The sequence below is a fragment of the Liolophura sinensis genome, chromosome 9, assembly GCF_032854445.1.
Source record: "Liolophura sinensis isolate JHLJ2023 chromosome 9, CUHK_Ljap_v2, whole genome shotgun sequence".
Lineage (NCBI taxonomy): Eukaryota > Metazoa > Mollusca > Polyplacophora > Chitonida > Chitonidae > Liolophura > Liolophura sinensis.
In genome coordinates this window covers 22,142,162-22,169,296 of record NC_088303.1, presented here as the reverse complement: position 1 = coordinate 22,169,296, position 27,135 = coordinate 22,142,162, and the positions used below count along the sequence as shown (strand labels likewise).

Sequence of the window (27,135 nt, the reverse complement as noted above, 5' to 3'; positions counted from 1 at the left end):
ACATCTGCAAACTGCTACAATGACTTGAGCACATGTATATTATCTCTGGCTTTAATTTTTGATTTGCCGCTGCAATATGACAGCTATCCCATTAAACACAGCTGCACAGGTGGCCTATCGCTATAGGACAACATCTGAACTGCCTTACTACTACTAGACTCTCTCTGTAAATGCCCTCTCCCCCACTCTCCATCCCCCCCCCAAAAAAAACCCCTCTGTGTTAGACATCTGTAAGCTTCAGTTTCTTTCATGTAATACTGACAATAGACCTTATAATGGGCACCATGGTTCGCAAGGGGAGACAACACTGAGTGCTATTCACTCTGTCAGACACATGGCGACCTCACATGACCTCTGCTGAAAGACATTTGTTAGGGCTGGGTTACATTCCAAAGATTTAACCTCCCGAAGCTCCTGTGAATTATATAAGCTTGGCTTGGGCACCACAAAGCTTTTTTATAAAGTGAGATCAAATTCACACAGGGTTCATACTACATTAAGCTCACAGTAACAGGACTTAAATCATAGCAGTCTGCTACAGTATGGTGCTGAGGATTTGACCATGTACACTGTAAATGTAGGCCTATTTATTACCCAATGGTTGAGGTTCAACCACTTTACTTTTAAGGGACTTTCTTATTTTATCAGGCAAACATTTTTTTTACTTAAAATCCAAACTATTTTCACACTGCATATACCTCTTAACAATTTTCAGAGATTATAGTACTAGGAACCATAAGTATATAAGTAACATAAGATACATAAGTAACATATATGTATCAGGAATGAATAAAATAACAAATAAAAAAATAACATAATTTTTCACATAAATCTAGATGGCACTGGCTAGGTTATAAAAAAAAAATAATTAAAAAAATAAAAATAAACACCCTTTCAATACACCATGTTTTAGATACACATTTCAGTAGAATACTGTAAAATGAAAATCTTTTTCAACATGATCTTCTGATGTCCGTTCAAGCTCTGTTTTGATCTTGAAAATCATGAAATAATCCATGTTGGCCAGCAATGATAGCTTTTTTTTTTAAATCTCCAATTCAAATCAGGACATGTATATTTCTTCCTGTTACAGTTGTGCAGGTAACATATACACTTGTTTTGTCTTGTGTACGTCATTGCCCATGTATGTCATGACAACATGCAGCACATGCTGCACCCAGTAACCTGAGCCATTCAGCAGACCTTGTGTTTGGCCGCGTCACCTACTCCAACTGCTTTGAGCTCACCATTGATTTGCATTGGAACATAATGATCCAGGCCATATACCTCAGGTTTGTTAGCTGAGTCATCTGTACAAAACAGCACTAGAATACACACCATACTGCGTACACACAAGGGTGTCTCCACCATAAACACACAGGCTTTAAACTCCACTGGCACTGGTCAGCAAATACAGCCATCAAAAATTCCTTTTGAAAGCATAGAAAACACTAACTTGAACTATATTCTATACGGAAGACCATTAAACACTGTTCACAAAAATAGTTGGATTTATTATTTTTTTAAGAATTTTTTCACCCTAGTAAAATGCATATCAAACTATGGATTCTGAGGCGGCCTTATCTGACCGTATATGTACCAATGACGTCACATCAGGTCTTTGCCCATTAACATACACAGACTACTATATTTTATCATTCAAAATGCATATTGCATATTATGGTAGGTCTATGGATGCATTCACCCACTGGACCTTGAAGCGAAATGTTGGAAGCAAAAAATATGGATGTCATGTCACCGACACCCTCTGGGTCAGCTTTCCATAGGATCTAAAAATTCTAAAAAAATATATCGCACTATTTTCTTGGAGAGTTCTTAGTGGTCTTTTATCTGATATATACTCCATTTTAATGTTTTCTTAGTCTCTAATAATGATGTACGAGGTACCTACAAATGTAAGCATTCAAGTTTCATGAGACCTTTCTCTCATGAGTGTGAGCGTATCAAATTCGCACAAATAAATTCTACACCTCTAAAAAACATTAAAGCCAACTACCTTTGTTTTTGGTCTCTAACCTTAGCCTACTGACTTGAAGCCTTAAGCAAACCAGCGAGTTAAGTGCAAGATGCTAATCGCATGCAACATTCTCCCCCATGATATTAATTAGCAAAAATTTGCTCTTTTTTGTTTTAGCTATGCGATTCCATGTATCAAATGCATGTACATGTACATGTATGTTCCAGAAAAGTCAAGATTATAATGATAAATATAATAATCTCACATTGTATACAAAAACCTTTAAGCCGCATTCACATGGTATGACTGTCCAGTCAACATGTCAAATTTGACTTGAGTTGAATAAAAATAGAACATGCACTAGCGGTATTCCCTGTAATTTCAGCATTCAACATAGTTTTCACTGGACTCGGGAATCAACAATCCCATATTATGAATCTATTCAACCTATATTCATACTTAACTGCTAAATGTATATTTAGTTCATTACTTGATGCAATGATTACAAGGCAACTAATGTATTGGTACTGTAAATGTGCCAAGCTAAATAGGAAGTTGTCCATTGCTATGAGGTGTCAAAATACGTATCTTATATAAAGTTTATCATCATACAGGTGGCATGGAAGACCAGTCTATATTTTCAGAGTGAATATAATAATCTCATTCGTCCAAGTTTTTGGATATGCAGCATGGTTTACACTAAAAATGGAAATTCACATTTACTGGGAATCAACACTAGATGTAGCTGTTTAAAGTGATGTCAACGATCATTCTGGTTAGATATGAAAGCTACGTCTTCATCTCACTGATTGAGGAGATGTGTTTAAATGACCATGCTGTTTGGAATCAAATGCTACAACTGCATGAAACTCTTTCTGTTGATGTTAATGCACACCACTTCAAAGGGACAATCCTGCATGATAATCACACACAGCTATTTCATGCGATGATAATGGTACTTTTTGAGGATCAATCCTTTCTGCATGTACATATATTCATAAAAAAAGTTAAATATTATTCACTGAGGCAACATTCTGAGATAAATGCATGATTAAAATTTTCCTACCTATGCCTCTCACATATCTATGACAAGCCTGTATAAATTATCACAGAATACAATTTACAACATATTTAGAACATTTAAATTTAAGAAGGCTTAAGAATTTGGGGTACTGAAGTTGCTCTTGCTGTTAGAGTGTAATGTAAGACAATGGCACTGAGGTAACCCCCAGACTTGTTCACTTGGGCTTTCTCTTACACAGATGCCATTAAGGCCACACTGTCATGGTCCATACAGATGTAGGAACGACAAGTGTGATGTGATATTAGCCTCTGGATGTATTGCCCATGTATATAGTACCCACAAACACATGCATATTGCATACACAAGAGCTACATTTACTTGTACTGCTTCTTGCTTTAAGGTTTTTATCACAGTGTTTTGCTTGTGAACTGAGCTGAGTTATTCAGCCGACTCTATCTGGCACATGTACACACACCAGCCAATTACGTTGACTCAATGTCACTTTACATCTCCAAGTCCTTTCTTGTAAACAATTCAGGATCATCTTTATAATTTGGCTCTATTTGAACATATACACTAGCCAGTGGCATAGGCTTGCTAATTATCAAAAGGCTTCAGAAAAATTTCTAATCTACAACAGGAACAGTGCTCTTATCATGTATAGTTTACTGTCTGAAAAGTTTGCAAACCTTGAAACGTCCGGTAGTTTGGTACAGGCTAGCCTCAGTTATCAACGACAAGCCCTAATATCTAACTACAGGTAAATATCGCCCAACCTGATTTTTGATCACATTGCAAGTATTTCTCTTGTTTTCTCAGTCATACATGTAACACTATACCGCATACCTAGGAAAGTCATAATTTTTTATCACAAAATAAATCTGTCCGTTGCCTTACACAGACTTTACAAATCTGTTCAGAATATTTGTTATATTACTGGGTCATGGCTATGGGCAATCAATTGCTCCAGGGAATCTTTAGCTCCAAATGGAACAAATACTGAATGTCTGAGGTACTTGTCTGCTTGCTCCATGAACTCTCAGACTGAACATAATCCGTAATCCATGACAAGACAAAAGGTGTGTGTAGGGGAGAAACAAGAGTTTAGGGGAGAAGAGTGTAGGGGAAGAAGAGTGTAGGGAAGAAGAGTGCAGGGGAGAAGAGCATAGGGGGGGGTGGGGGGCTTGTGCAGCACACCTGTTCTATATCCATGTCACACACTGGCATATACACTGGGAACAAGGATATATCACTGTAAGCATAAGGTCAGACAGTAGGTCACTATTACCAGCTGTTTGATGAACTGACCTCTACTAAATGTCAAACCAACCCCCAACACAATAGGTATACAGTCAGCTGCTTAGCACAGCATCTTATACATACACTGTTCTGCACACATGTTGGACACATACTCAGTGCATGCACTACAGCTGTTCAAGCAACTGTTCACATGTTTGTACATGTAGCCTACATATAGTTGTGTGTCCTTCACAAACCCGAACTAAGGTACAATATTACTCCCATTTTTTTTTTTCATTTCTTTTTTTTAAAGACCTAATATTAATAAGTCTAAGCATATTCTGAAGGCATTATTCTGTGTAGACGTATAAAATTATACTTGTTATGAGGCTCTGAAATTGACAAATCCAACCAGTGTAGTTTTGCCTCCAGAATCTAATTATAACTGTTCATAAATTGCACTAAAAGTTGCTCTTTTGTATGCCAAAGTGTTGAGGAATTAGGGTACATATTTCTCAATGGTCTAAAGCTAATTTTATGATCTTTGAATATAAAAGACATTTCCAAGCATGTGCAAAGGTAAATCTAAAAACGCATCTAAGCAAAAAGGAACATGCGCATCTGCAACTAGAGCCCTAAAATGTATATTCAATGTAACTTTTAAAAAAAAAATTAGAACATATTTCTGAACATTCCCAATTATATATATATAACAAATTCTTGCAAATGGTAAGTTATGGAGAAATGAAAAGCATAAGGAAGCTTAGTCGAACCATGTTTTTTATCTACACTAATATACTACAAATATACTTTCCCTTTAGTATACAGATATACATGTGATGTGCATGTATCCAGGTGTACATGCAGTTAACAACATGTACACATGTAAGCAAACTTTGTACATGTAAACGTCACAGCACTCAATACACACCTGTGCTAGATCCCCCAAATCTGCACAAGATAAACTAAGCAAATGACATACTAGTGAATCTGATTTCAGTTCAATGTTATGAGACCTTGCCCAGATTTGAAACTTGAACAGGTAAGAAGTACTGTACATGCAACTGCTGATTATGTTAGAGAATCGCCAATTACCTCCCACAACAACAACATTCAGTGTTGCTATATGTAGGCCATATGACTCACTTACCTTCTATCATGGTGTACTTCGGTATACTTTCACATCGATCGTTAACAATAATCCTGACCTATCTTTCCTGCGCCTCACTCTGAGGTTTTCCACAGAAGTTACTCCTTTATGACAAACAATTCAAGTGGATAAGAAATCCCAGCACATTAGGTACCATCAGGTATGTCCTCACCTATACAAATAAACTTGGTCACCATGTCCAGCATACATAATCCAAACCAGCTCCTTCATCAAAGCACTGACAAATGTACAGGTAACTCACATTTCTTTCACCGAAATAATGAAAACGCATTCAGTTCATACTTGATTGGAAAAGTTGTTCATGAATGATGTGGAATTGGTATGTGAAGAGCTTGTCATTGACGCAAGAGAGCTGTATTTCCTCCCGGAAAGGCAACACTCCTGTCTGATTGGACGGACACAAGCTAGATGTACACAGGCCTGTAGTAATCAATCAAAGACATGAGCTCAAGCAGCTAGAGACAATAACGGTCAGACAGTTGTGGTGCAGTACATGTATCACTACAATATTAGAAGAACTTGAGACCTAGTCGGCTCAATCCCAGCACCATGATCACAGTATCACATGTACACATGTATGAAATGACATTCCTATTGGAAAACAGCATGTACCGGTACATCACTTGTAAGTCCACTTTGTGTAATTATCTCACATGTACAGGTAACCCTCTAAATTACTGTCATCAGAGTACAAACCATTTCGCACTAAATATTTTGCAGTAATTACAAAATCCAAGCCAATTTACAATGACAGTTGACCTTATCTCATTTGTGATATTACACATCAAAGGCCATAACATCCACATGTATCCAGTGACTCTTTGTTAATATCCTCAGACATATCGTACTACTTCGCCACAAAACATATTCCTTTCACGTTTTCAACACACTGAGACTGTTCAACAATGTATCCACCTCTGGATAATGGTGGTAAAGTTTTAATATCCAAGGAAAGACATGCAATATTGGCACTCCAGTCCCACCTGAAATGAAATATGTGTTGCAAGACACAAATCCATCCATGGCCACGATTTAAACTTGGCTATTCATATAAGGCCTTGACGTCAGAGGCACATAATTATCCTTCCACGAGGGAACATTTGGCTGTTGAATAAAGATGTCTAAAAATCTACTAAACAGAGTTAAGAGAAGACTTTTCACGCTTCAAAACCTCTTTAGGTAGCGGCTCAAATTTCAGAATTTCATAGGTTGTTGTACCTGGCTGCCTACATACAGAACTGATGAACCATGTACAGTACATAACATACGGTCGTTTTCAGGACACAGGGCAGGAAGGCTTTATTATTTGTTAGTTTGGCCAGCTCTGCACATGAGAGACACCTAGAGGCCTGATGAGGGATAGGTGTCCTCTATTAGTGTAGAAATGGGGCTCTGTTAGGGCAATTGACAGAGACCGAGTTTCTAGTTACCGATGGCCAAGACACCCTACAATAGACAAACTTTGAAGGATGCAAGAAAAAAAGAGATGCCAAAAAAAAAAAAGAGTTATGAAGATATAATTAATAGAAAAGGCGACAATAACAAAAGTATTTCCTTAAACAAAACTTTTTAGCTCATTTTTTTCATGCAAAAAAATTCTATAGCGGTTCATGTACATTGTACATGAATTAAAATCATTTTAACGACTATCGCCAAAGACTTTACATGTATGTATACACTGTGATTTTATTTTGTCAACACACATCGCCATGATATCAACAATCTAAGCTGAATGGACTAGCATAACCACTGCTTATTTTCTCACCAAAATAACCCATTGTACACTGATCATGTTTCCAATAAATTTGATTGGTAGGATTCATCACGATTTTAATGTTTGTTTTGCGACACACTGTACCAGCAATGACTGAACATCTAAAACTCACAGTCTGTTGCGCTCCAAGACAGTGAGGATTGGATTAGTTTTTAGTAACAGTAACCATGCAGTAGGCAGAGCGGCCTTCAGATAACTGTAAAACTATTTGAGGAATGGATCTTTTGAGAAATGCTTTTCAGTTCTTGTAATTCTTCAACCTTTCTGCACGCTTGCAAGGCATTTACATTTTGAAGGCATTATTCTGTGTAGACAGATAAAATGTCACTTTTTGTGAAGCCATGGAATTAGCCAGTCCAACCATTGTAGCTTTGTCTCCAAAATAAAATTAAAAATGTGCAACTGACATGTGCTCTTTCATAAGCAAGAATGTTGAGGAATTAGTGTATGCCATTTGCACGCATGTGAGATACATTCAGGGTTTCCAACCAATAGCTAAAGATCTCTTATATCAAATAACAGTGAGATTTTTGTCACATTATATATGTATATATATAGACAATCACAGGCAAAACATTATAGGACAAAGACACTTCCTATTCCAGTGACCCGAGTTGGCCCATGTATGTACATGTACCTTACACGCAAGTGTGGCAATTCAATACCGTGTCCAACATTTAAAAACTTGTGCGTAGGAAGATCTGTCAGCAACCCGAGGAACCCACGGTATCTGCTCAGTGTCCTCGTATCATAATGATTGCTGCTGTCACATGAGTGAAAAATTCTTGAGTACAGCGTTAAACACCAATCAAATAAACAAATAAATTAAATACTTGATAATTCTGGCAGCTGATGCCATTTTCATTATATGCATTAATATAAAGAAAAACTTTGAAATAAATAATCTATATCGGTGTTATTATATACAACATCCAAGGAGGTCGTGTAATCCTGCAGCTCTCGCTGCTTCGGCTAAGATGTAGAGTCAGGAGGCTTGTTGGATACATAATGTAGCAGCATAGATTCATATTTCATCGTTTTATTCGGCCCTAAATTTATCATGGTCCTCAATGGACAAATGGTCTTAGAGGTGAAAGTTTTTGTCATGGAGTGTGTGTGTGAGGTGACAAGGTGCTGTATTTTCTCTTTGATTATTCTCGGTTTCGATCAGTAATAAACAAGAAAATGACATAAAATTTTACAGTATGAAAGAAAAAACACACTCAAATATAGTACATATTTTAAACGAAAGGAAATTCTTACACGTTAATCTTAATTCTCAGCCGCAAATCTTGATGAAGCAGTTAGCCCTATGAATAAAACACACATTTAGGTCTGACAATTCCAGTTAAATATTAAGGCCCGAGAAGCGCCATCTACATTGTAGAACGTTTAGCCATTTCACAATGAACATCACACTCCACTTTTCCCCCTGTCTTGGACAAGCTTGCATTATAATGGATTCTTTATAAAACCACGTACACATTAGTTAATTCAAGCCCTTCAAGGACCTCTTCCAACGACAACAAAAACACACTCATAAATCTGACATTTGATGAGGGGTATTTTTTTTATAGAGGGCAATCTATTATTTGGGAGTCCTGGCTAAGGTGTCATTAGTTTGGCAGTCACCAGAGGGCGGTCTATAAGGCCTGCATGTATATTTAGCACCACGCACCTCAACAGGCCGCATCAAGAATGCACAATGAAGTAAACAATGAAATAACCTCATTTCTCCACATTTTGGCGGATAAAAAAGCAATTTTGAATCTAACAGCTATCTAGCATGATGGAGATAAAAACACTACATGGCTGGACAGCCTAACGTTCATGGCGTACAAATTTACAAACTTTATCAGTACACACAGAATCTAATGTCTTGTGATACATGTAAACACAGGGTAATGATATGAGTGAGTTCGGTATTTACGGACACAAAATACTCACATGACATTATCCTCACCCATGTCCTACCATCAACCAAAATGACCACAAAAAACCTGTACATACATATATACCAGCATACATGCAGTTGGCAGGCATTTGTTTGTACATCCACCCCCAAGGGGAACCCATGGCCGAGTGCTAGAGCAGCACAATGACTCAGTAGCCTCTCACCAATGTAGTCGCTGTGAGTTCAAATCCAGCTCATGCTAACTTCCTCTCCAGTTGTGCATGGAAAGGTCTGCAAGCAACCTGTGGATAATAATGGATTTCACCCGAGCTCAGCCTGGTTTCCTCCCATGCTGGCTATAGTTGTTTTAGTGAAATATTATTGAGTTCGGTGTAGAACACTAATCTCATAAAGAAATCAATACATGAATAAATGTGTATGTACATTGAATTTATACATTATTATTAATTACTCACATTTAGAGTAAATACATTTATATATACTAAAGTGCTCTGAAACCTAAAAAAGTTAGCCTTGTCATGCTTGAGTGTAGATATGTACCTGAGAATACAATAAGTCTATACCGCTAATCTACTCTCTCTAACTTTCCCCACACAGCTCTCACAAGAATGATACAGTAGACAATCAGGTAAGGTGAAAAAAAAAAAAACCCTGATCAAGATAAAGTAGGAAACAGTTTTCATCAGATCCAAGGACATGAATGATGGCTTCATTACTTATGAACAGATAATTCATATACATGAGCCATTTGAAGGAAAGAAAATCTTCACATGCAAGGTTTGGAAAATGGTCGGAAAATTATAAAACACTCTTCTGGAAACATTTTACTAAGGTTAGTAAAACTGTGATAAAGATAACTCCTTTGAAATTTCCAAGTATTTTAATTACAATCTTTTCATTCCAGAAATACTGTAAATCTTCAGCCTTTTCAACCATTAAAGCTCTTTCTTCAGTGAAATTTATGCATATAATTATTAAAGGATTTGTTTGTGTCACTGAAGATGCAAGCTTCATAAAAATATGCAAGTTATTTTTCTGCACTCCATAGAACTCTGGAATGTTTCAAAATGTCTCATACTAAATTTTTAAACTGTATGCAGCTGGTTGTACATTTAACACAAACAATCACAGTATATAGTTGCACAGCCTGAACGTAGCTATGTCAAAAACATACTGGTCATGGTAACGTGAAACCACTTGCATTTCCAATATCGCACAAAGCACAAAGTACAAAGTATCTAGGTCGACCTAGGTATACCAGGAATTATGAACACTCTGCGACATTCTTTGTGCCAAATTCCTGGATGGTTAGATCATAAGTGGGCGACTGTCATGCCTGAGTTCACCTAATGGTAAGGTCACAGAGGATCAAAGGGGGGAACCCACTCATAAATATTCATCTGACTATTAGTCCAACCAACATCAATACTGATCAAAACTTCCTTCCTTCCACTCAGCTGACTTTTAGTACACATTTTACATACACATACAAATATGTACACAAACAGTGTCATATTGAGTGGTGTTGAATCAAACCCAGCCGAACGTTTAGGTGTACATGCACAATTAGTACAGACATGATGAACTTTAAAATGAGGGCCAACAGCTCCAATGTCATAAATATTGTATGTTTGTACTTGTGATATACATGATTTTTCTGTAAACGTGTATTTATCTTCTATAAGAAAGACACATGCACACCTGCAATTATTTTCTAAAACAAATTTTATCAATAAAAATTCTCTATTTCTTATAATCTATTTATTTGATTTGGTGGCTGAAATTGGAGCAGTCTAGGCAAACCACCGTATTTTGCCAGGTAACAGGTAAACTCCTGGACTTTAAAGCCGCAACAGAATCAGCGACAGCTGGAATCTGAAACCAGAACACGTTGATTAAGTACCTGGCTGTTGCAGCGAGCCAGTACTTCAACCTTTGAAGCTAGCCAGGGCCCAGGTTTCTTATTAATTTAAAGCAGTAAATAAAATGCTTTACATCTTCTTGCTGACAGTGTTCTGTGTTACATCCTGTTCGCAACAAGCACCACACTAACGCCATCAGTCAGTTGACATGATTAACTCTCTTCCTAAAGTGCTGGGTAAGATAGGATACACATATCTGTCCTAAAGTACACTTGACTAAAATATCAAAATGTCAAGATACTGTCAAGGGCAAGGGATTCAACCTTCATGTGTGCAGTGTTGCACATATCCTTATGCGCCCATTTTAAGACATACTTTATGTAGAGAACAATGAGTGTGTGTCAGAGGTCAATTAGTACAAATTATTATTGTTTCCCAGATGTGCACGAGTTAACATCATACAGTTGCAGGGTAATCAATTAACTAAGAAGGAAATTACATGGGTCATGAAATCCTTCCGGCTCCATGCATGGTATTCAGGTGAACTGCATTCCCCATGCATGCACATGTATACCTGTTACACATGTAACTTTGCTGTAAGTACATGTAGTACATTATTTTAATATGTACCACTGACATTAGAACTTTAAGAATGATTATTAGAAACAATTTCCCATTCTACCTAGCTCATTATGCAATTTCCTTCTGAACACATGCTGAACTTTAGAAGCCTCCAATTTTAGTCTAGGTCAGTGTGCACTTAACAAAAATCCCCCCCGTCTACAGGCAGCGCACATTTAACACGTAATCATGCCTAACCTCATTTGGTCCTCCAGGTAAATGAAGACTTCAAAGAGACAAGAACAGCTACCTGTTGGCATACCTGTGTAAATTACTGATGACCTGCTTTGTTATGGAAGAACAAAGGGACTTCATTCAACAATGAGCACAGTACAGACACACTTATGTACAGTGCTAAATATATATCCTATCAAAGATTGCGTGAAATTACACACTTAGTAAAATAACATGCGTCGCTAATGATCATTAACGCCTGAACTTTTCCTGGTCAAGATTAAAATGTAAGCATGCAATTCCAGTGTTTCTAGGACTCCTAGCACCTGTGCACAACTTAAAATACAATGTACATCATGTCTATGACACTGGGGTTACAGCTCATCAAAAATATAATGAGGATCAGTCATAAAAAAATATAACAGGTTTGTGCACCTCAATTCAGCTTCTTACATTCTTGCTTCAAAATTAACAGAGGAAAGGCTACGACAGGTAGATCCGCTTCTGTCTGTGAGATGAAACACAGGCTATTTTATTTTAATATGTTTCTAGCTTTTGTATCATATGCTTCAACGTTTAAATAGTATATCACCAAGTTAAAAGGATCAAACTAAGCTAATTTTGTAAATATATTGAATTGTTTTCAATAAGGATAATGTTATATATATATATATATATATATATATATATATAAGTTTTACAAGCTGAGTAAACTACATGTACAAATCATGGATCAATTAAAACAAGCAAGTATTATGACATAACTTGGTTTTTATTTTACTGTCCCACAGCTCTCTATGTTTTATGAAAGTATTATGACATAACTTGGTTTTTTATTTTATTGTCAACCTTGAGCAAAATAAGCCACTATATAAAGCCACTAGAATTTTCTTCAGAAATTCAACGAGTGCATATTGGTAGTAGTTATTGAATCATCTTTTTATTTGATTAGGGTTCGTATCTTGCTTAGAAGACAGTGGCTAGGACAAGGGGTGGAGGAAAACGGTTAGTTCCTTAAAGGCCTGTACAAGAAAAGGCCAGATTGGTCATCAGTTTGTTGGGAGAAATACATGTATTATTTAAATAAAATCCTTTAATTAATTAAATTTTGTTCATTTTACAAGACAAAGAATCCTATCCAAAGTAATTGTCGGTAGCCAAAATTAACATAGTTTTAATCACCAAACAATGTACCATGTTTTTGCTAAATAGTCTGAAACTGTAAAATTAAAAATATATAAAAAACATTTTCTTAAAATGAAAAATTCTACTGCATGTAAATATTTTTTTAAGTGTCTTATGTATAATATTTCTCTACTGTCAATATTTTTGACATTAAACCCATTTACTAAAATGACAACCTAATAATTATATTAATTCAATTGTGATAAAGCAAATTAATATGGAAACAAGTACTACATATGTATATACAAGTCTATGGAACTAAAAAATAAAAACACTGAACACATGTATATGTAAGTAGATTCCAATTTTTATATTGATATGGTTAAGGCTTTAAGCCATACTCAAGACCAGTTTACTTTTATGACAGCTGTCATGCAGAGAGATGAAGAAATAGTCTGACACACTGCCACATAACTATCACAGCTGATCAATTTTACAGAATGAAAAGAGAGAAATTATTGGTGAAGAGTTAGAGATATTTTAGACACATGTATAAAGTGTCACAAACAATAAAGTGGTATGAAATGAATTGGGTTGAAAGAGCTTCAGACAGAAGAAAAAATATTGTGAAACTAACACTGTGAAACACATAATTTATTCATGGGTATGTTGACATTTAACAATTGTGTATTTCGGTCTGCAGTGAGTCTCAATACCGCATATCGGTACTGCTGATTTTAGGTGTGTCACAGATGACCAGGTCTATTTTATATAAAACACCAAGTACAGACATGTGTCCAGTGATCAGGCTATTTTTGATTTGACCCCGCCAAAGCCAGACATGAATGCACTATTTATAACTTTGTTCCAAATACACAGTTCTGGTGAGGTTATCAACAAAAAGGCTGGGGGACACACATGTGGGCGTGTTCCTCTTTTGTGTTAGTTCACATGGTTAACATGTACTAAATTTAAAACTTCTACCAAAGAAATAGGTAGTCACACAAATTTAAAACATTTAAAACTGCAAGAATGCAATTGTAAACAGATTTGTGTTTTGGAACCCCCATTTCAAATGAATATCGCACTAAGTTCAACAAGAAGTGAACCTGTTTACTCATTTGTTTAGGATAGACGTCCTTTTTATACAAGTAAATTAAATATATGGTCATCAGACTTCAGGTACTGTATATCTTTGTGTACAGACAATACACACAATAACATATTTCAAAAAAAGGCTTGAACATATTAGGACAAATAATAATACTTGATTCCTTATTTCCCTTCGACATATTTTGCAAAATTTGTCACGGTGGCAAAACAATTTTCATTATCATTCATTTTACCATAATGCCACCTGTGTCAAAATTTAAGTAAAATTCAGACAGATAATGAAATACCAAGTTCTCTGTGTGGGATAAAATGATGTGTGGATGGGTGATAAAAACAAGTAATCAAATGTCATTAGTCTTACATGAATATTATGATGGTGTAAATGGATAGTATCATACAGATACGTCACTTGTTGCTGGTTTCTAATTATTTAAAAAGAGCATATTCATTACCGGGCGAATATAGTCATGTATATCATGCTGTCATAAGACACTTGGTCTGTGAGTAGAGAAAGGTTTGTAATTCTGTTACAGTTTTAAGTGTCAGCCCTCGTTCTTAGGAATATTAAAGTGTGAAACAAATGAAGATAAACAGATAATGAGATACCGTATGAAACTGGTAAGAGACTATAACAGCTTACCCTCCAGCTTTTCCATTTGCCCTTTCAAAGTTTCTACAATCATCTCGGAACGTTTCGGGCTGGCCGCCCCGCAGCACGATTGCCAAGGTAAACCTACTACATGTCTGTCTTCCTCACAGGTAAAATCAAGAGAAAACCAGCTAGCCTTTCACCGGCCTCCTCAGCTATATTAGCCTCCTGTTTCGTTCAGCTGTTCAAAATGAAAGTGACGCAAAATCACACTCAGTCGACAACAGATGCTCGTACTAGTAGTTTTACACACTCCCTAGACAAACGTCTAACAAAACTTCACGCTTCACCGTCTAAATCAACTTCGCTATCTCCCGTGCTGAGTGTATAAAATGGAGTATTAGCAAAGCCCTTCAGGCGAATCATTCTGCCCGAAAGCAAAAAAAACATAAGCTGATGACGAAAGGACGGCTTCAGAATTATCTCCCGTTCACGCGGCTTTATTTGCAATACTTCCGGTTTGGGTACAAACATGCGCAATGGTTCATTTCCGCACGTGCCCGGCGAAAATGAAAATGGCGCACAACTAAAAATGTTTGTGGACGCGAAGTCTTATTTGTTGTCTTGAAAGATACACCGATTGTAAGTATCCTTAAACGGTCTAAGTTATTGCCCCACATTCAGCTACTTGGAAAGGCAGTGAAAGCTGACTGCTCGATGTGAAGAATAAAATAGGAGTAGTGAATGCAGTCAGATCATCGAAGTCATGTTGTGACAACAACAACGCTAACTTAGACTGTGCGCCGTCATTACTTTCTGACATTAGACATTGACGCAGGCGGCTAACACGCTGTCCAAGTGAGATTGTTAAAACAAAGTAATAAGGGATAAACTAGCTCAACACGGCTCAAGCGTTCATCACACTCCTGTGGTACCATACCACATTTCATTTACCAGTAGTTAAATTAAATTGAGGACTGAGGACTTTTGTCAACAATTTCTTTTATTTACCTGCCTCAATATTTAATCATTTAACTGAAAATCCAGTTGGTCTATTCCGCAGTATGCTTGCAGAAAGAAATGGGGAGCCTTTAGATCACTCTGAAACAGCAGTGCACGCTAATTTCTGGTGTAGATTTGAAGAGAATAGGAGGCTTCAGTGGCCGAGGGGATTAGTACGTCAGCGCAATGACCAAGGAGCCTCCTTGCAATGCGGTCTCTGTGAGTTCAAGTCCAGTTTACTCTGGCTTCCTCTATTTGGGATGGTTTTCCAGCCCCCTGCGGATGGCTGTGGGTTCCCCTCAAACTCTGCCCAGTTTCCTCCCACCATAATGCAGGGGTTCATAGAAGTCATGTGTACGAGCTGGTATTCAGTCTGTTGATTGAATAAAAAACTCAATAACTGGTTACATTTGTTCAATTTGAGGTTGTGTTTAGAAAGAAATATTCAAAATTTGAGGTAAACTCAATTTTAACATATCTAAATTCTGCGAAGCAACCTGTTCGCATGATGAGTTAGCTTCCATTTATGAAAATATTAATGACCATCTGCGTAGATTAGATTTAAAAATGCAATTTTTGGAGACAGAGGGGCATGTGAAATCAAACATGACACACATTAAGCTACTCTGGTGTCTACCAAATCGGTCCTCACAAATAATTTGACCTACTTCGGCTTCCAATCACTCTGTTTTTGGCATTAGTCTAGTGCAAATGACTGCATTTGAGTGCATGTGCCCTGACTGGTTTCCTCCACCTGACGTCAGGTGGCGCTGATGTCTCCAGGTTTCGTTTTCGGTAGTCTGTTTATAGTAGCAAATCAAAACCTTCTTTGCCAGATATGAACATTTACCAGTGACATTGATTCGCTATAAAAGCATGTTTTTGTTCAAAGGCTGAACCTGGAAATGTGTGCCAGACAGGACATCAGTTCAGGCTGCTGAGATTAAGCCGTTTTTGTTGTGGAAAAAATGGAAACTCATTGTTACATAAAGTAGGAGTGTATTTTATCTCTCTGAATATGTAGACTGTCTATCCACAGATAATTATAGTTAATACTCCATGGGGTAACTCACTGTTTGTGGGTTTCTTTATTTTCTTATTACCAGTGGCTGATTTTCACGGTAAATTTCATGTAATCAGTACCCTGTCAAAAAAGCAAATCAGACTTCATTTTGAATTGCTTTTGATGACAGAAATCTTTGTTTATTTTGACAAGTAATGATAATATTTGAAGAGAATTTAGTTAATGCACAGATGTTTTTGTTTTTCTCCCTTTGTTTTTGATCATTTTGATGTGTCCTTTACAGAATGAGAGTGACAACCACATATTACTGTTGAATACTTTATAAAAGCTATGTCAAGACCAATTGCTCATGTGGTGAGTTTCAGTCAATCCAGACTGATGCTCTGGGCTGTAAACTTTCTGGGCAGGTCTTACACTTCAGTTCACAGAAGAAATCGATGTGTTTAGCCGTTTTAGAGTGGGTTTAAAGGCCCACTTCATTTCACTTGCGAAATAGACCGACAGGATTTTTCAGTTAAAAGATTTAACATTGAGGCAGGTAAAATCAGAAATTGTTGAAAATAGGAACTGATTTAGGGGTAGTGCCAGAGTTTTGTCACCTTGCATCTTAGTAACTTAGCATGTGTTTGTTATGAAACGACAGGCCTGCACAAATACGGATGCTACAATTTCGGCTGTCTCACCTTTGTTCCTTATCAGCCTGCTGGTGTCATGTAGGCTCATGTAGGAAATTTTACCATAGAAGTCATGATAAGGTCTGGTAGCAACCTGCTTATGATAGTGGGATCAGGCTCTGCATGGTTTGCCTCATAATGCTGATCGTCGTGTAAAGGACATATTCTTTTATACGATGACATAATATACATATGTACACCCATGCCCCCTTAATTTAATATGAAATCTAGTTCAGTTGATTTAAACGTTCATTGTTGAGGTTTGGACCAGCCTTGGAATAAATTAAATGTTATATGCCGCAGACACATCATCAAAGAAGAGCTCATTTTCTCCTTTCTAGCTCTACTACTAGCCGTAAACAGAATCTCCCTATTGTTTCCTACCGAAACAAACCACAGTCAATGCGTTATCAAAACGATCGTTCACAACGTATTTTAATTCATGTGAAGTCGGTTAGTTCTCTGACACTTCAAATGCCTTCGTTTTACATGTTTTTTAAATGCAGTTCTAATGTGCTTTCTGCAAGCAGGTGTGAAAATGCCTCCGACGGGGCCAGCCTCTGCTTTCATTCAGGCACTACGGCCGTTTCAGACATCCCAAGGGAGATTACTAGTGGAAGGAGATCAGGAAGAAGACAGGACCCCATTGGCCTATGTTTTTAAAGGTAAATGAGTGCATGTATATGATTTATGTGCACTTTTTGACAGTGGAAGTTATTTCACAAATAACAAATACATGAAATAGATTTACCACAAGAAATTAAATTTGTTGTGATTTATCTAAACATTAGCAGTTCATTGTACCGTCTTGGTATTTAGGAAAACCAGGCATCTTGGATGTCATGGCCTAAAATACTTGACTTTTAACTTTGACAAAGAATAAATATGTTGACTCATGAGATTTTGCCACATTAATCGTGAAGACGTATTGTTCATGTTGGTGATCTGTCTTTTTCAGATGGACGAATTGGCTGTGTTGTAAGAGAAGACACTGTGGTAGAAGTTCTGTCCTTAGCCACAGGGAATCTGATTGGTTGTAAAAGATTTGACACAGAAATCAATGATCTGGGTGCAAAGGTCACTTGTGTTAAAGAATGTTGGCTAGGCAGCAATTGTCACCTGTTGGTTGGCATGGAAACAGGCCCTGGTGCTGGCATGCTGTGTCTTCTTAACTTCTTCACCTCCAAGGTCATACAGGCAATTGAAATTCCACAAAGGGTAAGCAAAAGCCTTTAAGAAATGAAGTAGACAAAGTGCTGTCATTCACTCATTTTTAATGTAAAGGCTAACCCTCTAACTGTATCTGTTTCAGCTGTATATGTTGTAAGCTGAGATAATGGTTCCAGTCATGTAATAGTAAGATTGTGTGAGATCTATCATCAGATCATTTGTATTTGCGCTGAAAACAAGCAAGTGTTTGTTATATCTGTAGTAAGGGAATCACCAAATTCAATCAGATTGTTCTGTTGATCACTGTGTCCTAGGGCAAATACTTGTAGACAGATTGTTAAGTTTACTTCTCTCTTCTTCACACAGATATCTACTGTAGAAGTTGTTTGCACATCAAGGGGGGATTCGGTTCCTGGATGGGCTCTTTGTGAACAGCTGCGCTACTTCTGTGGAGTAGTTGCAGTGGGCACCATATGCGGCTATGTTTACTTCTTAGGTAAGAAGTGATTAAGCCAAATTTCGAGTGTGGCTGATGGTCAGTTTTGAAGTTAAAGTAACAGAAACTTTTTGTAGACCAACCTTCAAGACGCATTGTTATTTTGTGAACTGATTTAGAAAGCTCATATATTATACATTATATAGTGTTTTTATGCCATTTGGAGCAAGATTAAAAATTCCCTATTGAAAAAGAGCTAGATGTACAACGGACAGTTTTGGCAAACTCTGTTGAATATAGAAGAAAAACATGAACTTTATAAAAGATCTCTCAACATTTTAGAGGCAGTCAAGAGCAAGGTCCCTCTTCTCCTAGTTTCACAGCTCAAAAACTAATCTTGCATTAAGTCATGTGATAAGGGAGATTATTGAAATGAAGCTTTCTGTGTTTCTGAGGTGTGATGCCGATTTTTGTCTTTTTGTCAGTGTGTCTTCAGGGTTCATTATAGCTACATGCAGATAGTTGACAACAATCTACTCACCCTGGTTCAAATAACCAGCCATTGGCCAGATAGACTGGTTGTAATTGTGTAAAACTGTATTGACAAAATGCTGAATTTTCTCTAGGTTTTGGCATGATTTCTTCCAATCCTTTTTCTAGGCTTCAGCTGAAATTAGCTTATGTACATGTATATGTGAGAGAAAGTTATTCTGCTAAGGTGGTATGTGAGAACAACTAGGCCTTCTGTTTGGAATTTAAATACCTGTCAGATATAGATATCTTTTTGCTGGCAGATCTGGGTCTGGATGAGTATGTGATGAGGACTGGTCCTGTTCTACCTTCTGGTTTATGCATCATTTCACCTCGCACTAAGGACGTACCTGCCAAACGACAACATGCCATGTCCAAGGGACAGCACCTATGCATGCTTCTGGATGGTAAGACATGGCAGAAACCAATGAGGAATGATCAGACTGACTAACACTGTTGCTAGCACCCTAACTAGTTATTGGTCTTAATGACGAAGAAAAGGTTCAAAAATGGTCTTGGTAAAAGCTGTAACTGTGATGTAACAGAAATTTATATAAAGCAAAATTTCAGAGTGTTTATTTTCTGTTCACAGAAGACAGTCACCACCGCAGCAGTTTTGTGTACAGAAAACCTGATGATAGTTCCATCAAGAAGTTCTTGGCAGGTATGTGTGTAACACTTTGAAGGGTTTGGCTATAGGAAAGACTTCTTGAATGTCACACATGTAATCATAGTTTCTTCTGTGTTGTATAAATTTGAGATTAGGTGATTGAAGCTGAGTATGTACATAGCTCTAATTTGAGTTGATTCTAAATTATTATGTCATACCTTTATCTTATTTTCCAGATGATGTGTCCATTACCTGTTTACAGTATATTCCTCAAACTGGGAAGTTAGCCGTAGGCTTCAGTTTTGGATGTTACCAGCTTTGGAAGTTGTTTAACCCGGTTTTGGAGTAAGTGGGTGTGTCATGAACATGCATGTAGCTTTACTCCACATCAATTTCAATTTTCATTGGACAACAACAGTCACAGATATATTCTTGAATCAAGCAGACGATGTCGAATGTGTCGGCTGTGTAGGTTACCTCCTTTTGTTGGGTCTTCAGTTCTGCACTGAATTGATGGGTCTTTTCAGGATTACGGAAAATAAATGGTATCGTAATCTTCATATTAACGCTATATATGAGGATTACTGACACCATATATTTTCGTATCCTATCACTGAGTAACCATATAACTAATAGTATGTATACTCCTTAATCCGAATTAGGATTTGATTGACACCATGGACACGGTGATATTGAGTAGCCTAGTCAGTGGTAGCAGATGCCTCCCATCACTAATACGAAGTCTTAGTCATGTATTCTTACATGAACTCTTAGTCCTGTCGTCTTACATGAACTCTTAGTCGTGTAGTCTTACATCTTACATAAACTTTTATTCTTGTAATCTTACATGAAGTTCACCATTTATGACTTCCACCAGTGTCATGTGGAAAAGGTTGGTTGTTTTTTGCCAACACACTGGCCTCCTCCTCCCATTACATATTTTTACAGGCCTCGATAGCACAGTTGGTAGAGCGTCCGCTTCAGGAAGTGGTAGATTCAGCGTCAATCCTGGGTTGGGTCACACCAAATACCTTATTTATTTATTTTATTTTTTTGATTGGAGTTTTACGCCGTACTCAAGAATATTTCACTTATACTACGGTGGCCAGTATTACGGTGGGAGGAAACTGGGCAGAGCATCACACGACCATGAGCATCAAAACTCACAGAGACCGCATTGGTGAGAGGCTCCTGGGTCATTATGCTGCGCTAACCAACTGAGCCACGGAGGCCCCTCTTATCACCTTAAAAGAGGAAGTTGTGACTTTCTCGCTTGGCGTTCAGCATGAAGGGAACAGTACAACGACTGGATAGCAGTATCAGTATAGTGGCTTAAGCGGGAGGCCTACTTGCCTTGGGTAAGTCATCCCAGTGAAGCAGCACTAGATAAAAGAGCGGTGGAAATCCGTCCTGCAACAAGGAGACACATTACATCACATCACTTTAAGGGCTCCTTCATCATCATATGAATTAAAAATTGTTAAGTACGATGTAAAACCCCAAGCACTCACTTAATCACTTACTATTACATATTTTCTGTAATTATATAAGTGAAAAACTCGGGTACGTGTTACGTAAAACCTGTCTAGCAAAGTCTACATGCAAATGGGATTTAAAAAGAAATTGTTCAACATATCGAAGCTGAATTCTGACCATATGACGTTAAGTTTCTCCAAACTTTGATAAGACTGGCTGCACAATTTTGGCCAGAAGGATTGTATGTCTTGGAGAGCTACCACCAATTTAAGTAGTATGCAAGAAGATGGCAGTTTCCTAAAATGGGCATGCCCTGGTAATGTGGGAGTACACCAAAGTGCTGGCTGCTGGCGTATAAGTGAAATATTCTTGGGTACGGCACAAAACACAAATCAAATAAAATAAATAAATAAAGATGGAAGTAAAAAAAATCAAGACAACTGTAGGATAAACGTGTCCTTAAATGATCATACACACAATATTTATCTTTATGTATGCTTTATTGAGTTTATCATTATTGAGGTTACCATTGACCTTATTTACAGGTACAGCAGTCGACTGGAAATGGACCTACCCTCTGTCACACATTTTGCACATCAAGAACCGGAGAATGACCCCAAAAATTTCTGCTATCTGTGGGTTGCCCGTAGCTGTCTTCCCTCTGAACTGGAGTAAGTTGATGGAATCCCTTTGTCACAAAATTGTCAGAACTTGATTCCAGTGGTGAAAATTGTTATTTTGGAAAGCATTTAGGTTTGGTAAAAGTTATATAAATATTGTATAATTATAAATATAGGAATGTTCTATTTCCACGGCTACCAGGCAATGCTGCAGCTGCATTGACATGTACAGACCAGAAGAAAATGATTATACAGTGTAACCTCGTTACAACGCGTCGCTTTGGGGACACGTTGAGGGCGTTATAGGCTGCCTCGCACTATAATGAAATGACCCTTTATATATCTGACCCTTCATATATGGCTACAGTATATATGGCTACATTCAGTCTTACAGTTCATGATTTTGACATTGACCGAAGTTTGATTGAGGTAAAATGTGTTTCATCAAAGCCATTGTATTGTTAGTTTACTATAAATGCATGAGATTTATTATTACATAAGGATTCAAGCATTCCAGCACCATCCTACAGTCATATCCCGCGAAGCTAGCCAGAGCTGATCTACAGAACTCGCCGCATGTTAAACATTTCCACAAGCTCAATTCACGTCACTTCGTAGACTTTATTTTTAAATAAAAAAGATGCAGTGCATTTGGTATCCAATTTGGCTGTCTGCTCGTTTCAGAAGTAACTCCTGGAACTGAGATGCCTCAGATTCAAAATGGCAGGTGGCAGATGACTGCCAACCCATGACACGTGACGGCAATATAGCTGCTGAACAAAACAAAAATACTGTTAACCATTTTAATGTATATCATGCTAAATCATTGTATTAAATGAAGGAAAGAGGACCAAAATTAAGAAGCCATTCTCAAACATTTGAGCGAGTTCATCTCAACTCTAACATGTCAGCATACCGGTAAGCTAAATATTACTCCCTGCAGTTTAACCCTCGCTTTATAGCGAGTTATCACCATTTATGGAAAGTGTACAAACATTAATCCCTTTATGAGGTATGCCTGTCACAGTGAGCAAAATGTGTTCTGCATTGCTGACGAAGCCCCCCACACACAGACGGAAGTAATGCTGCAACAACAACGTCACATGCGATTGGAATCAAACTTGCTTGCAAAGAAAATGTAACCAGCTACAACCTCTTTCATTATTCGTAATAAAATCCTTTTTTTTTTTTGCTTATGCTCACGTAATGTTCAAAAGCTTAAGCCTAAAAGTTCAAATAAAACATGGGTCACACACCAACAGTGAGATATGGAGCAAATGATGTTGTGTTATTTTTGTATATTTCTTGTTGAAAAATCTTTATTCGTTTGCAGTTTTAGGTGTTCTCACATGAAAGTACGCCACAGATTTTTGGGGGACAAAATTGTGGTTGCGTTATATCCGATTGCGCGCTATATTGAGGCGTCTTATAGCGAGGCTACACTATGCTTATTCTCTTATTGTTCGGATATTTTTGTGGTTGAGCATAAGAATCAGAAACAGACTTATTTTACTCTTTTGTGCTCTGTATAGGCAAGAATGCTTTATTTTCTGAGGGAGATCAGTTCATAACAGTGCTCAGTGTTTCATCATCCGTCTTCATTTCTCAGTAATAAAATAATAAAGAAAAAAAAATCTGGTAGGGTTATTTGCCTGATGTTGTCTAGCTCTGAGATCGATGGCCGTCTTCCCTGCTCAGCTTCCACATCAGTCACTCGGAATAGTTATATTCACTATTAACATGGAACTCTGTCCTGTCGCGTGTACTGTCCGTAAGGTGTTCAAGCTGTATGCACAGAAAACTAGTTTCTTATGATGTTAAAGTAATTCTGAATTCAAATTGCCTCAGTATGTAGGAATAATAAAGACTGTTATGTTGCAATTAACTCAGATTTACCAGCACATCTACCCAAACAGCATTTACACTGGTAAACTGTCATTTTTGAATCACTGGACTCGTTTCGAGGGTGGACTTGGCTGCTCTTCCAAAATTATGGTCATCTTTTTTTTTTTTTTCACAGTAGTTTCTTACAGTTCCTTCTGTTCATGTTAACACAAAAAGTAAAGACTCCCAAACAAGTTGTCATTGGCCCTTTTGACGGTATAAATTGAAAATGGAGGTTTATGGCAAAGTTTGGCTTGTTTTCCATGCACCAGGTACATTTGTGTGCATTGTGATATTATGGTCTTTATTTTTCACAAATAACTAGGAGGTGCGAAGTAAGAATTAATGTACAATTAAAGGAAACGTGTTTGTAGCGCACAGCTTGGATATGTTGAAGACAGCATTCTTAACAAGACCAATTTCCATGTTAGTGAATCAAAGATAACAGACCTGTATTTCCGAAGAATGAAACAGATTTTAGATATAGAAGTTGTCATACATGCAACTGTGGATTGGAAATAAACACAAAATTCATTTATCCAGTGTCCTCAACTCCCTGGACTCGCACTGGAGCTCATGCTCTCCATATTGACTTTCCTCATTGCAGGCAGGATAGCATTGCAAGTGTTAGTCTATATCAGCTGGCATACAGCAGTAAGGACTGGTTCAGTGGCTATGGTACATTTTACAAGGTAAGTAAACTTATTGAAAATGGTATAGGTAACCTTCTCAATTGACTTGGATATGTAAGCACTAATGACTTTGCTGTGGCGAAATCAAGTTAACAAAGCGCTGAATATTCGTAATTACCCTTCTCAACTGGCCTGTGGGGTCTTCGTAGCCTAGTGGTTAGCGTGCTAGTGCAGCACCCAGGAGCCTCTCACTAGTGTGGTCTGTGAGTTCCAGTCCAGCTCATGGTGGCTTCCTCTCAGGCGGTATGTGGGAAGACCTGTCAGCAACCGGCAGATAATCATAGGTTTCCTCCCATCATAATATAATTGAAATCTCTGGTTCTATGTCATTTTATGGTGTCTGATTGCTATTCTTATTTTATACAGGACTTGCTGTCTGTGGGTTTGCGGTTTGACCTTGATCTATCCGCTGACCTTTTTTCACCCTTTGGCCAGGATGTTGCATGGAGTCGTATTTTGGGCTGTTACACAATGCAGGACCCGTATTACAACCCACCAAATAAGGAGGCAGAGGGCGAAGAATCCTTTGAAGAGAGTAAGACATATTAACTTAAGCCTTGGTTGGTGGGAAGGTGGGGGTGATACAGCAGCATTTCAAGTTCTTCTGTATATCTGGCTAACATTTTTTAAAGTCCAGTTAAACTTCAGTCTACTGGCTCAATGATTGTTTTTGGGAACATTGTAATTTAAGCAAAATTCAGTAATTTAATCAAACAGAGCATTGCATTGTAATTTTTTGGAGAAATTAAGGTTAGGCTTTTATAGCTGCATCCAAGGTCTGTTAGACAGATGTTGAACATCAAGACTTTACTTCATAACATTTTTACCAAAGGTGAAAAGAAATGTAAAATAAAAACCCAGTTTCACATGACAGGCATTTATGATGATCAATATCTCAGCAAAGCCCACCGTAGAATTCAAGCTTTTATGTGCATTTAATTCATTAAAATACAATCCGAAAAAAGTGAGGAAGGGTAGTTTTGGATATACCGTATTTAACCTAAAGCGCCAAGCCCTGGTTTCCTCCCATCATAATGCTTGCTGCTGTCGTATAAGTGAAATATTCTTGAGTATGGTGTAAAACACCAATCAAATAAATAAATTAAAATGCAACTCATGAGCTTTTTGTGAATTCTGATAAACTTCTTACCAGGAAAACTTCAGTGTCATTCAGTGACAAAGATGTCATTTCAGGCCTTTATATGCTTCTTCTTACCAAAGTTCAGCTGAAATACAGTAATGTGGGGTATGTGGTACTTTCTGTCGGCAGCAGGTTTACATGGCCCTGACCTCAGCCTTAGTGTGGTGATCTGGGAGGCTCAGGAAGCAGGCTCATCCACCAATACCAGGGCGTACCTCGGACTCTTTGATATGAACAGATGGTACCACGCCCAGATGCCCACCTCTTTAAGGTAGGCTCACATTTGTTATGGCTTATCAAGGCTGAAAGACTTTTTTGTCAAGTCGTTTGTGGTCAGTTGGAATATACTGTATATCTTCAACCTTTTCACATGTTTGCAAGGTGTTTATTCAATATTCAAGCAAACTCTGAAGGCATTACTCTGTGTTGACTGATAAAATTTTAATTTTTGTAAAACTTTGAAACTGGCTGGTGCAACCAATGTGGTTCTGCCTCCAAAATTAAATTAAAAATGTGAACAAATTGCACTGAAAAGCCAGGGCCTTATTCCAGTATCTAGTTACAACATTATAATGAAAGCTCAGAAACTTATCTATAACCCTAGATGTTAGGACGTGCCATAACTAAAGAAGATTGTAACATTTTTATCATTTTGTAGAAGTACAGGCCATTGGTACTATTGGCAACACAAATAGAATTTTCTTTGTCCTATATTTTAGGGTTACTGGTTCCATGGAATTGTGTTCCTACTTTGCCTTCTACAGTTTGGACCAAATTACAGACACTGCAGCCCCCGATAGCCTGCTGGTGAGATTTGCCAAACATTTTGACATCGTTCATTTATAATGTAAACGGTCTGCACAGAGAGGTCACATGCTTCATTCGAGGCCGCTAGATTCAGGTGTTGGATTGAACTCTCTGTGAAGGAGCTACAGCTTTACGTGAGAAGTCAGGGACATATTTAGAACCCAAAAGAAAGTTCCAAAAAAGTGTTTGGCTCCTGAACAGTTGGGCACCCAAACTAATCTGGTTGTATTAAAACTAGCAAGTAAATTGAACAAGATATTTGATTGTTTACCACTAAAGTTTTCATACAAATTTCTTTCATTCACAGACTTAACAGCTTTCAGAAAGTATCTTTTTGAGTTACATTTTATAAAATTTCATTCTGCTTTAAAGTTTAGAATCAGAATTGTTAGTTTTAAAATGTCACCTGGAGCTGTGAGGTTTCTGACCATGTACAGTGGTTTTCTACAGGCACTGTACCGTTTCTTCCCCTTATAAACCATA

General features: G+C 37.5%; 2 protein-coding genes across 2 annotated transcripts in view; one reads left to right on the top strand and one right to left on the bottom strand.

Moving 5' to 3' along the window:
• Positions 1 to 15,007, bottom strand: part of LOC135475702 (uncharacterized) — a 52,029-nt gene extending 37,022 nt beyond the window's left edge. Inside the window, 1 exon segment of the mRNA XM_064755633.1 lies at positions 14,637 to 15,007. Coding sequence (XP_064611703.1) covers positions 14,637 to 14,679 — 43 coding nt within the window. The 5' untranslated portion in view covers positions 14,680 to 15,007.
• A 141-nt stretch (positions 15,008 to 15,148) lies between these two features.
• The window catches only part of LOC135475067 (protein ELYS-like), a 37,990-nt gene continuing 26,003 nt past the window's right edge, over positions 15,149 to 27,135 (top strand). Inside the window, exons 1-12 of the mRNA XM_064754811.1 lie at positions 15,149 to 15,227; positions 17,816 to 17,950; positions 18,244 to 18,503; positions 18,822 to 18,951; positions 19,686 to 19,829; positions 20,015 to 20,086; positions 20,269 to 20,377; positions 22,054 to 22,179; positions 24,620 to 24,704; positions 25,071 to 25,239; positions 25,978 to 26,116; positions 26,565 to 26,652. Coding sequence (XP_064610881.1) covers positions 17,824 to 17,950; positions 18,244 to 18,503; positions 18,822 to 18,951; positions 19,686 to 19,829; positions 20,015 to 20,086; positions 20,269 to 20,377; positions 22,054 to 22,179; positions 24,620 to 24,704; positions 25,071 to 25,239; positions 25,978 to 26,116; positions 26,565 to 26,652 — 1,449 coding nt within the window. The 5' untranslated portion in view covers positions 15,149 to 15,227; positions 17,816 to 17,823. The remainder of the gene's footprint in view (positions 15,228 to 17,815; positions 17,951 to 18,243; positions 18,504 to 18,821; positions 18,952 to 19,685; positions 19,830 to 20,014; positions 20,087 to 20,268; positions 20,378 to 22,053; positions 22,180 to 24,619; positions 24,705 to 25,070; positions 25,240 to 25,977; positions 26,117 to 26,564; positions 26,653 to 27,135) is intronic.